At 24.1% G+C, this 13,897-nt stretch overlaps 1 protein-coding gene across 2 annotated transcripts in view; it reads right to left on the reverse strand.

Moving 5' to 3' along the window:
- Window positions 1-297: 297 nt before the first annotated feature.
- Window positions 298-13,897, reverse strand: part of LOC124430306 (protein GDAP2 homolog) — a 33,629-nt gene continuing 20,029 nt past the window's right edge. For both annotated transcript variants that reach the window (XM_046976651.1, XM_046976652.1), the window contains exons 9-13: window positions 4,397-4,550; window positions 2,192-2,331; window positions 1,717-1,771; window positions 1,418-1,561; window positions 298-893 (exon numbers count right to left, since the gene is read on the reverse strand). In XM_046976651.1, the coding sequence (XP_046832607.1) occupies window positions 828-893; window positions 1,418-1,561; window positions 1,717-1,771; window positions 2,192-2,331; window positions 4,397-4,550 (559 nt within the window). In that variant the 3' untranslated portion in view covers window positions 298-827. The remainder of the gene's footprint in view (window positions 894-1,417; window positions 1,562-1,716; window positions 1,772-2,191; window positions 2,332-4,396; window positions 4,551-13,897) is intronic.

Consider the following 13,897-nt stretch of genomic DNA (forward strand, 5'->3'; position numbering starts at 1 on the left):
CCTTTCTTTTTTTACTTTTCACTTTTGACATTTGTACATTAAAAAAAAAACAACAAAAAAAAAAAACAACAAAAAAAAAAAAGAAGAAAAGGAGAAAAAAAAAGAAATTCGACAAAAATTAAATAAAAGAAAGCAAGAAAAGGAAGGTAAGGAAAAATTAATATATGAAAAAAAGAAAAAAAAAAGAAGAAAAAAAGAAAAAAAAAAAAAGGCCGCAGAATTTTTCAAATTGCCCTAGTATTCACATAGGTATATAATATTTTTGCTTCCTCGAAGTATATGTTTTATTTTATTTTATTTTTTTTTTTTTTACTTTTATTTATTTATTTATTTATTTATTTATTATTATTATTTTTTTTTGTATATCCTACGAAGCTATCAGCGAGATTTTTTGTTTTCCATTCGTCATCGACGTCCTTTTCGTTTAAGGCGTTTCGTTTTTTTTCTTTCTTTCTTTCTTTCTTTCTTACGTTAGAAGAATGAACGATAAGAGAGATACGAGATCATCCGTTTGGAAAAAGAAGAAGAAGAAAAAAAAAAAAGAAAAACAAGAAATTTTACGTGCCCCATTAATCAAATAACGTGCCTGATTATGATAAACTCTTTGTTTGAATAGAGCAATCACAACAATGGCAGCACACGTTTCTTCTTATCTGGTTTCTTTTTTTTTTTTCTTTCTTTCTTTTTTCATTTTTTGTTCTTTCTCTTTCTTTCCTTCCTTCCTTCCTTCCTTCCTTCCTTCGAGACAACCTTTCCTGATAATCGCATATATACGTTCTTTCAATTTTCTTTCTATCATTTCGCTTTAATTATTTCTCCTCGATGAGTTACGTTCGCGACGGTGTTTCTACTTCGGAGAACTGATCTGGCGTGTAATACCTCAGGCCGTTTATCTGTAAATTAATAACAAATTATAAATTATAAATGTCATTGAATGATTTATTAAAATATCGATTTGATATCATTATAACTGTTCGAATTTATTTATACATACTAATATCATTATATTATATAATTTATTTCACGTACGAATTATTACTTGACAAAGCAATGATGATTAATATATTGCACGTTGAAAAAATTTGCGATATTTTTTATTCCTCGTCGTTTCTCAACGCAATATCTTATTAAAATGTTATAATAATAATAATAGTAATAATAATAATAATAATAATAATAATAATAATAATAATAATAAAATAAAAAATCAAAAATTAGGAAATATTTCGTTCAGTTTTACTACCACGAAAAAAATGATTGGTAACAATTTTCAAGAAAATAATTAACAATTTTTGGATCGATTATAATTAATGTCGTTTAAATAATGATTATACATTATTGACATCATCGAAGATAAAAAAATATCGGTTCCAATCTTTCTTCTTCTTTTTTTTTTCTTTTTTTTTTTTTTTTTTACCGTCATATCATATTCCGTAATGTAAGCTGGAATTTCTAATTGATCAGGTGCCATAACTTCGTAGAGATATTCAACACCAGGTAAATTATGAACTTTCTGTTTGATCGCTGGTGCCATAAACGTCGTGAACCACCACGTCATCATCTACAAAATAACAAAAAAAAAGGAAAAAAAAAACAAAAAAAAAAAAAAAAAAAGAAAAAAAAATGACAAAAGAACAATAAAAAGAGTTAAAAATAAATTATTAACATTTTATTTTTAATATTTTGTTCATACTACGAATAAAATGAAATACTCACTTTAGTCCAGAAAGTAGGATGAATGATATAAAATTGCTTAAGATTTTTTTTATACCTAAAACAAACAAACAAACATATATATATACATATTAGAAACAATATATATAACTAATAGTATTTATATTATTAACACATGGTCGATATTTGTTGTTACGGTTATGCACGATGCACAATCGACACATTGTTGTTACGATGCACAATCCACTTGTATACATCTTATGTATTGTGTATATATACACAAAATCGTGTAAGTCAATATCATTCAATAATATATTTTTGTAATTGACTTTGATATTAACAATTTTAAGAAAAATTTGACATTAAGATTAATATTTCATGACAATGATTTCTATTCGATCACCGATCAACAGTGTTCCTTAAATGGATAAAAAAAAAAAAAAAAAAAAAAAAATAAAGAGAAAAAAATAAGAAGAAAGAAAAAAGGAAAAAAGAAATTTTTTTTTTGTAATCTTACTTGTAAGGAAGCACATTGTAGACTTCTCGTAGCCATTGTAAGCTAGGATAATTGCTGTTTGTGGTCAACGTGTGAAAGTATGCGATCACATAATCACCTTTCACGATTGGATCCAATAATTGAATGACATATAGTAAAGCCTGTAAAGAAAGAAAGAAAGGAAGAAAAAATGAATTAAAATAAGAAAAATATTTATTAAAGACAAAAAATTAAAGAATGATTAATTTAATGGATATGTTAAAACATAATTGCGTGCTCGTTCAAGAGAAAAATTAATTTAATGCATAAACACATCTGATAAATGTAATATAATCTATTGATCTATAGTATAGATCAATAGATCAAAGTGTTAAATGTAAGAGAAAATTATTTTTATAATGTCCGAATATTAGATATTAAAGAATAAAAATTAAAAATAAAAATAAAAAAAAAAAAAAAAAAAAAAAAACAAACAAACGGAAAAAGAAAAAGTAAAAGAATGAACGATTTTTCCAAAAATCATTCATCTGTCCTTTAAATGAATTTAATCTGTCAAATTTTAGATCGAAATATTATAAAATATTTTAATTCTTGTCGATTACTATTATGAATTGATATCAATTGATTAATTCTTATTATTAATGCAATAACATAATTTAAACATTCAAAGGACGTGTTGTTTTTTCTATTGCTTTTATTTATTTATTTATTGATTTCTTCTTTTATATTATTCATCAAATCTTAATCGTACTGACGATTGTATTGTCGCATGAAAAAAAAAAAAAAAAGAAAAAGAAAACTAAAATAAATAAAAAGAAATATTGAAAGTGCCATTTGCTATGAGGCAGCAACCCCATTCGGAGCAATGGATTTTTTTAAATAAGTAAATAAATAAATAAATAAATAAGTAAATAAATAAATAAGTAAATAAATAAATAAGTAAATAAATAAATAAGTAAATAAATAAATAAGTAAATAAATAAATAAGTAAATAAATAAATAAGTAAATAAATAAATAAGTAAATAAATAAATAAGTAAATAAATAAATAAGTAAATAAATAAATAAGTAAATAAATAAATAAGTAAATATATAAATAAGTAAATAAATAAATAAGTAAATAAATAAATAAATAAATAAATAAATAAATAAATAAATAAAAAAGGTTTGTCGATTTTTGATCCATGATCTTCGGCAATTCTTTTGAAGATACTAGAAGATATTAGGGGAAAAAAAAAAAAAAATAAAATAAAAATAAAAAAAAAAGGAAAGTAAACGAAACGAAAAAAATCAAAGAGAAGGGAAGAAATAAATAAGGTGTTAAAATAAAAATGAATGAATGAATGAATGAATGAATGAATAAATGAATGAAAAAGAAAACGAGGAAGAGGAAAAGAGGGGAAAAAAAAGGAAAGAAGTGTAGTTCAGTGGACAGATACGCTTGGAATAAGGAGGCCGCTCGATTCAGGAGGTTTTTTTTTTTTCTTTTTCCTCTAGACGTTCTATTTCTGGGTATATACATATTGATTTGCTACAGTGACGCGCAGTAACTACCAAGAGAAAAGAGGGCTGCGACCAAGTAAACTTTTCTAAGGCGTGGTAAGCAACACAACGACTGAGAAATCTCTAAACGAGATAATACAATTCGAACTCTTAATTGATCTCACGGTATTATTGAAGTTCATATATGAAAGAAAAAAATAAAAAATAAAACAAAATAAAAAAAGAAAAGTAATAAAAAAAATTTGAATGAATTATTGAAAGAAGAAAAATAATAATTATTTAATTAATTATATATATATATATATATATATATATATTATAATTATTATTATTATAGTTGTCATGTTATATTAATTATATAATTACACTAGTATATAATAATATAACAAGTACTCATTTAAGTATATATAAGTATTATACATATATAATATTAAAATAACTAAAGTATCCCAGAAATATTTAGTCTAAAAAAAAAAAGAAAAAAAAAAAATATATATATATATATAATACTTTAATTATTTTTATATTAATATTTTTCAAGACACATTAAATTTTTTGTCTACAAATTTCAAAAGAAGAAAGAAAAAAAAAATGAAAATAAATAGATAAAAAATATGAATCAAAAGGTCGATTTAAATGTGATAAAATGGTAAGAAAGAGAGAGAGAGAGAGAGAGAGAGAGAGAGAGAGAGAGAGAAAGAGAAAAATGAAGTTTTATCATCACCTTGTCCAAGTTAATCTTTGTAGCTGGGAACCATTTGCCAACGAACACTACTACTGGCCTTCCTTGACGATCTACACCACTTTGATAAAGGCAACCAATTCCGGATACCTCGGTAAGATCTTCCGTTTTTGCTCTTCTCAAAAGTCTCTCGTACCTGTATGAAAAGAGGAAGGAAAAAAAGAAAAGGTAAATAAATAATTGAAGATAGATAGATACAATAAATAAATGAGAAGTATTATTAATCGTAAGTTGTTATTATTCTATTTTTCTTTCTTTCTTTCTTTCTTTCTTTCTTTTTTTATGCGTACTATTATAACGACAATCTTGTCGAAAATTGATCACTCCCTGGTCTGTCGAGTAAAACTTACTTTTTCATTATTCATTTAATTAGAAAGAAAAAAAGAAAAAGGAAAAAAAAAAAACAAGAATAATGAAACTGTACCGTTAGGTCAAACGACACAAAGTCGTTTTATAATTTTTATAAAGGAATAATAAAAAAAAAAAAAAAAAAAAAAGAAAAAAAAATCCCACTGTCGGGAAATTCATTTTATTTTTGTTCAAAGTTTTGATATTGGAATTATTAAAATTGCGAAAGAAAAAAATTAACAAGGAGGAAAAAAAAGATAATGATCAATTCTAAATTTTACATTTTGTAAATTATCAACGTCAATATACAACTATCATCGTTGTAAAAACAAGTAATGATCTTTCATTAAATTATCAGACAAGGATGACAATTATATTATTATTTTAATTATCATTAAACACCTATTTTAAAACTTACGCCCTTAAATATATCACAAAAAAAAAAAAAAAAAAAAAAGAAAAAATCTGATGAAAATTATTATCCCTAAATGATCGTCGTAAAATATAAACAAATTAAAAATATAATCAATCGTACGAATGAAACGATTCTTTTTCTTTTTTTTTTCAAAAATGAATTTAACAACAATACTCTTTGTTAAAATGTTACATACTTTTGTTAGAAAAAGAAACAAAGAACAAAAAACAAAAAAAAAAAGAAAAAGAGAAGAATTTTATTCAAATTAATGGAAAATATTATAGCAGAGAATAATTAATCTTACGAGGTACGAATTTTCTCTGAAATGGTTACAAAGTATTATCAAAGTCTTTGACGTAACAATGAAAGCCGTAAATATTTCGTATTCGTGACAGGATTATTGTGTATCACGTAAGTCGTTGCATACTTTACATGGAAAAAAAAAAAAAAAAAAAAAAAAAAAAAGAAAAAAAAACGACAAAAAGATAAAATTCTAGCGAATCATTGTATTAGCTGCAATCATTTTAATAAATGTTAAATTGAAAACATTCAAACGTATATTCAATCTGTAAAATAATATCGAATGTAATAAATTAATTCAATTTGTTTCAATTGGTATGTACAAATGAAAACAAAACAAAATGAAATAAAATAATATCTATAGCAATATAAAGTTTTATATACAGGATGGAGGAGTAAATTTTTTCGATTTTTCGAAAAAATTCTATAAGGATAAAACTCGATTTTTTTCATTCCTTTTTTTTTTTTCTTTTTTTGTTAATCACAAAATTTCTTCTTGATTGTAAAATTTTCTGTAGAAACAAAAATACACAACGAAATAATATTCTTCCATTTCTTTTTTTCCTTTAGAAAATAATTAAACGTATTCGTAAAATTCGTAAATATTTTATGATAAATCATATTTTTAAAAATTTTCTTTATGCCGATTTAATTTTTGGACCTTTAGATAATTATTACAAAATTATTAAAAACGATGAGGAAAGAATGGAAAAGATTTTTTTTTAATTTATTTAACTTCAAAAATTAAAATTTATTTCATGATAGAGCAAAACGATGTTCAATGTTCGATGTGTTTGAGTATTAAAAAAAAAAAAAAAAAAAAAAAAAAAAAAAAAAAAAAAAAAAAAAAAAAAATTGATTTTGCAAGACGAATCTTTAACTATGATACCAGTTGATTCAACGCTGTAATTATTCCAATTACTAATTATGTACAAGTTAGATCAAGTTATGAGAATTGTACGAATAATGTTCCTTTTTTTTCTTTTCTTCTTAATTTTTTTTTCTTTTTTTTTTTTTTTTCATTTTCTTTACTCGATAAAGTCCATCGAAAAGAAGAATACTTTGAAAAAAGAAAAAAACACAAGCAAAAAATAACGGAAGTAGAGTATCATTGTGTGTTTTTTAATTACTGAAACAATTAATGTTCCAGTACACGTGATACATTTAATTTTCATTTCCTGATCCACACCTATATATATATATATATATATATATATATATATATATATATATATATACATATATATTAAGTAATAGTTAGTTTATAATTCTAAAATCTATAGAAAGCATGAATATATCCTGTTCCGATAAATATTTAATAAAATCTATATACTTTTGCTCTACTTGAACCATTTACCTTGTTTTATATACATACAAAAAAAAAAAAATTATATATATAAAGCATAGGTATCTATGTTCCTTTACATGAAACGTAAGACGCATCAAGTAGGTCGTAGAGAAGTATGTACAATGCCGTAATTGCATATAAAGCAAACGTATTATTGTTTAACATGGTATTAACTTACACATACGAAACTTATCGAATCGTTCTGACGAATATTTACATTTTCATTCAAGGTAATTTCGTGTTCTTCCTCCATATTTTTTTTTTTTTTTTTTTTTTTTTTTTGATAATCTTCAGTGCGACGTTTTTCATATTAACGCGTATTTAATGTTGATCAAGGTGAAATATAATAGCAATGCTTTATTATTTAAAGATTTATTTAACAGTATGTTTATCTTGTATCTTAATATTGAAATGTCACATACAATTGAAATTGTCAGATATTTCATTGATACCAACAAGTAATGACGAAATAATTATATTTAAATAAATAAATAAATAAATAAATAAATAAATAAATAAACAATGTTACTTTTTTTCCCACTTATTTTGCTTTTTCTTTTTTCTTATTAGAAAATTTCAACATAAAAAAACTTACTTATCATTATATATTATATTATATTATATTAATTATTCGATTGAACTTTTATACATACCGATGACATATACTACACTTTACAATTTATTGTTATATTATTCCGCATTATATTATTCGTTTAGATATAAAATATTAAATGTTTCATAAATATTTTATAAATCAAATCTAATATTGTCGTTTAATAAGAACATTGGGAAATCGATTATTATTCTAAATTTGCAAATTATATTGTATCGTTTGTTTAGGTGGGAAAAAAAAAAAAAAAAAAAAAAAAAAAAAAAAAAAGAAAAACGGAGAACGAAAATGAAAAGAAAAAAAAAAAAAAAAGAAAAAACAGAAAGTATCGAAAATGTCTAAACAATTTCTTTTGATCAATATTCAATATTATTTTCGAATCAGAATACGCAAATTCGTTTCTCATTATAAATTCCGATCTCTTATGAAGAATTCAAAATTTCCAAATTTGTAAATCAAATCGATTCGAGTTCACGAATAATTCGATTGATTCGACCAAACTAAAATTAGACGCAGTGCACGTAAACGAGAAATACACAGGGGATATGCGCATGTGTTATGTATTTACGTATCTACATACGTATGTGACGTATGCGAACTACCACGAATTTCAATTATACCACATTATTCATTATAGCCCCTCCTCTCACTCATACTTATTTTGGATTATCATTCTCTCTATATTATATACAATTTCTGAAAATTATGATTATTAATATTAAATAATAGAAGCGAAATGTATGCCCCCCATTCAAAAATAAACATTATTTGCCGATCATTCGTTCGAATCGAAACGAAAAAAAAAAAAAAAATAAGAAGGGAGAAGAAAAACAATAAAAAAAAAAAAAAAAAAAAAAAAAAGAAAAAGAAAAAAAAAACGAAAGAAAATATCCTTCATATTAATTACACTTATCGTCTGTAATTATATCATCATATTACTTTTCCATACCAATTGTACGTATATCATTTACTTTCTTCTATATACGTCTATATAATGCGACAGAACGCAACTACCAATCGCAAACGTGGTTGATAACGCAGAGAATATCGATTACACCCCCGGTGCAGAAGTCAAATAATATCTTATCAAATCTTCTAGTCGGATATTGTAAAGAATAAGTGAAATTGAACGGAAACGAAAGAAATAAAACACGAAACGAAACAAAACAAAACAAGGCAAAACAAACAAACAAATATTCACAATAAAAGTGATAAACATATATATATATATATATATATATATATATATATATATATATATAAGTAAAAGGACGAATAATTTCAAAGGATATTTTCGAAAAATTCTTAAGACAAAAAAATAAATAAATAAACAAAGAAAAAAAAAAAAAAACAGAAAACGAAGAAAAAATTCCAGCGCAGAGATATAAACACATTAGGAGAATATAATTTCACAAATAATTCGAGTAAACGGCTAATAAATAATAATAATAATAATTATAATAATAATAATAATAAAAATAAAAATAATAATAATAATAGTAATAATAATAGAAGAAATACGAGGCCAACCAAATATTTAAAAGATATGTATATATAAACGAATACAAAAACACGTGCGATTATATCGGCACCTAATGTCCGCATTGTGTTTGTGTCCTTGATCCGTGACTCAAAAATCGTAAAAGAAAAAAAAAAGAAGAAAAGAAAATGGAGAGGGAGAGAGAGAGAGAGATAGAGAGAGAGAGAGAGAAAGTGAGTTTTGTCATTAATATATCATAGTAACATTCACATAATACGCACCGGTCTTCGTCCTCGATCACATCCACCATGTCAATCATGACCATTTTTTGGTAATACAAAAAGCGTTTCTTTTAAAATCTCTTGCACCACAGTCTCAATAATATATATATATATATATATATATATATAAATATATAAATATATATATATATATCTTCTTACACAATGTCTCTTGTAATATTTTTCTTCGTCGATAATTATATCAAATTTAAAAATGCCTACACACACATAGATACAAACACATATATATAATATATATATATATATATATATATATATGTATATATTATAATATAAAATATCGTGTAATATTATATATATAAAAATGTCGTAAAAAATATAAAAATTTTCTAATCTTTTCGATACAAGTATATATATATATATATATATGTATAAAATAAAATAAAAATAAAAAGAAAAAAAAAAAAAGAAAAGTGAAGAACGAAATGAAAACTCAAGTATTATTTGATCGATTAATAATAAACACTAATAATTAATAATAATAATAATATATAAATCAACGAACGAACAGAAACACAGATAAATACATAGGTAGGGATAAAAAGAGAGATAGACAGAGAGACAAAGAGAAAGAGTGACAGAGAGAGACAGAGAGAGAGAGAGAGAGAGAGAGAGAAAGAGAAAGTAACGCGGCAATTCCGCGCGACGGTTCGTAACGAACTGAATCGGTTTCGTTGAAAGACGTCGTTGAAATTCACTCCCGTGTGACCGCGACGATCAGAACTACGAGAACGACAACGACAACGACGAACGACGTCGTATCATTTCGTTTCGTTTCGTTTCCTTTCGTTTCATTTCGTTTCCTTTCGTTTCCTTTCGTTTCCTTTCGTTTAGTTTCGTTCGTTACTTTGGTGGGCACGCGCTTTTGTCAATAAGCGTCACGGCGCCTGCTCGAGACGTCGTTAACTACATATGTATTTATGTACGTACATACCTATATATATATATATGTTTCAACGAATGAATGTGTATATAACGATATATATGTATGTATGTGTGGACACATATATATATATATATATATATGTGACGTGACGAAAGATAACTTGCATGATTCAATATTTGTTTCTGCGGTTTTCTCTCTCTCTCTCTCACTCTTCTCTCTCTTTTTTTTTTTTCTTTAAGTAGGGAAGAATAAAGGAATGGGTGATAGAGGTCAGAAGACTAGTCGGTCGGTTTTCCGTTTATCCTTTTTTTTTTTTTCTAGTTCTCTTTTTTTTATAATCATTCTACTTTCGGAAGAAGTCTCACGCGTGAGTCAATAATCGATCATACTGTTTCTATTAATTTTTTATTATATCTCTTTCGACTAATAATTTTTCTTCTTCTTTTCTTTTCTTGTGTTTCTTTTTCTTTTTTCTTCTCTTTTCTTTTCTTTTTTTTTTTTTTGTTTCTACGAAGAGCTCTCTTGTTTGTTAATTAGTAAGTTTAAAGTAGGTAAGTTTGAAGTAAGTATACACTTAAGCATTAGCCCAAATTATTAAAAAGAGTAAAGAGCAAAGTGATTGATTTTTTTCTTTACTTTTTTCAACGTCGTTCATCTAAGAACTTTTTGGACCAGTCCTTAGGAACTTTTTTTAGTCGATCTAGGAATTTTTGACTCTAACTCCACACCCCCTTCTTTCTATTTCTATCTAAACTAATCCTCCCCTTTACTTACTTTTATTTCTCATAGTAACATTTCATACAACGAGTTTATTCTAATTCTTCATCAAAATTTCTTCACCCTTCTTATATATATATATATATATATATATATATATGTGTGTGTGTGTATATATATATATATGGCTATATAAATATATGCAAGTTACATTAAGATCAAGATCGAGAATTTTAGGTCAAGGAACTGTTTTCATAAAAACCGGTTTTTAACAAGAATAAAAAATAAAAAATAAACAAAAGAAAAAAGAATAAGAAAGAAAGAAAGAATAATCCTATTATGATTTACCTTGAAAATTTTAATATTTATAATAAAAAAAGAAAAAAAATATATATATATATATATATTAAATTCAATAAAAATTCATAATAGTTCGTATTCATATATATATATATATATATATATATATATATATATATATATATTTTTTTTTTTTCTTTAAATAACACGTGATATATCTAATTATATTATTTATATTTTTGTATATCCCCCTTCCCCAATCCCTTCTTCTACCCTCAAAAAAAAAAAAAAAAAAAAAAAAAAAAAGAAAAAGAAAGAAAAAAAATCAAGAGAGATATTTTCAAGAAGAATTTTTAAATAAAGGATATATAGATGAAAGAAATAAAAAGAGAAAAAAAAATAAAAAATAAAAATAAAAATAAAATCAAAATTCAAATATCCATAAAGATTTGATTTTAATGAAAAATCATTCATGTTAAAGTAGAACGATTTAGGAATAATCCATAGAGATGAGATACTATTATTGACTAGTTGCTTATACGTTCGAGGTCAGAGGGAGTGACCTAACATGAGTTTCAACCTATCATCCTACAGGAACAATTCGAGATGTCCTATTTCTCTCTCTCTCTCTCTCTCTCTCTCTCTCTCTCTCTTTCTCTTTCCATCAATAAAATTCTATCATTATTTATCATGAAGTGATTAATAATATTCGCAAAAAAAGAAAAAAAAAAAAAAAAAAAAAAAAGAAAAAAAGAAAAAGAAAGACGTAAAATACACATAATTGTATTCATATCTTCATAAATAAGCAAGGAAAAAACAAGGGCAAAAAGGAAAAAAAAAGAAATTAAATTTTCAATAAGAATTGTTAAACAAATAAATGAATGAGTAAATAAATAAGAAAAAAAAAGAAAAAAAAAAAAAAAAGAGAAAAAGAAATAAAAAAAAGTGTATAAAAATAAAAATAAAACCGATAGTCAAATAATAATCAGATTTGTTCACGATGAAAATACATTAATATTAAAGTAGAACGATTTACGAATAATCCATAGAGATGAGAGACTACTATTGACTGCTTATACGTTTGAGGTCAGTGGGAGTGACCTAACATGACTTGCCACCTATCCTTTGGGAACAATTCAAAGTGTCCTATTTATCTCTCTCTCTCTCTCTCCCCCCCCCTCTCTCTCTTTCTCTTTTCTATTTATCCTATTCTTTGAAATGAAATAACCACTTTTATCTTATATCGAGATCGAGGACGTATATGATACAGGAAATGCAAACGTAAGAATTCTCTTATGTAGCTTGTTTGTATTAAAATTGCTTGCCAAATGTAAACACACTTGAACGTTTTCTTAGTAATCGATGACTCATTGTGAATAATTTAGCTATGAAGATATTAATGTATTAAGAGAGTGTGTTAGTGTAAACGTAAAAATCAAGATTAGGTATAAGCTTCGTTCTATTAAAACGTTAGATAATATATGAACGTTATCGTTTTGTTCGCGGTTTTTTTTTTTTCCCCACCTATCTATGATTAATACGATCAGTATTTTTGATACGTCGTTAATCCTCTATAATCCAAAGTTATTGTTTGTTTGTTTATAAAAACAAAAATTATATTGATATATTTATTTATATACCATACTTAATATAGATTGTTAATTAATAATCAATTATAATTTGTCATAATGTACTTAATATAGTAATTAAACATATAATTTATTCAGTATAATATATTATACTTTGTTTAATTCACACACACACACATATTTATATATATATATATGTATATGTATATATAGTATAAAAATAATTGTTATATTAATAATAATAATAGATATAATATATTTAGTATAATATATTTATTATAATATACCTGTAGCATAATATAATTAATATTTATAATTATATTCAAAAGAATAATTTCTTTTTTTTTTTTTTTTTATTTTATTTATACTGTACTAATTATAACTTAAATTAACAAATTAACAAATTAAAATAAACAAAAAGAAAAAAAAGGAAAAACAAAAAGAAAAAAAAGAAAAAACAATTTAATGACAATAAAATGAAATAAAAAGAGAATTTAAAAATTACGTACGTTGCATTATAGAGGATTACATTTCGAATACATTTAGCAATATTATTTTTGCACATAATGGCAATTACGTCGTTAGATAAGATAATGATGTTACTATTCTTGGGCGTGTACTATTTCGTTTACGTGACTTTTGAGTCATATCAGTTGTTAGTAAGAAAAATTAAATTTAAGAACGTCGTCATCACCGATCAACAAGCATCATTTCTTAGGTATAGAACAAATTTCGGTAATACGTTCCATAATTCATTTTTTACAATACTTCTGTTTGATTTTCGAGATAAATCTATTCAAAATCTTTTTTTTCAAATCAATTATGTTACTACCGTTACAATCATATTTATAATTTTATATATATACGTGTATATATATATATATAGAGTGTGCCAAAAATTCTTAAATGACATTAAATACCATTTTCTTTTTTTTTATTATTTATTTATTTATTTTTCTTTTTTCATATAGCAAAGTTAATAAATAAACTTAGTGAAATTACAAATCTGTAAGTTTTTAAATGAAAGTTCAAAAAGTTCAATGAAAAAAGAAAAAAGAAAAAAGATAAAAAAGAAAAATTAGGGAGAAAAAGGAATTGATTTTTAATATTTAGTTTAAAAACTTTTCATCATATACTTAAGAATTTTTGACGAACTCTTATACGAACGATGATTACAATGTTATAATA

The sequence above is a fragment of the Vespa crabro genome, chromosome 18 (genome assembly GCF_910589235.1).
Source record: "Vespa crabro chromosome 18, iyVesCrab1.2, whole genome shotgun sequence".
NCBI lineage: Eukaryota > Metazoa > Arthropoda > Insecta > Hymenoptera > Vespidae > Vespa > Vespa crabro.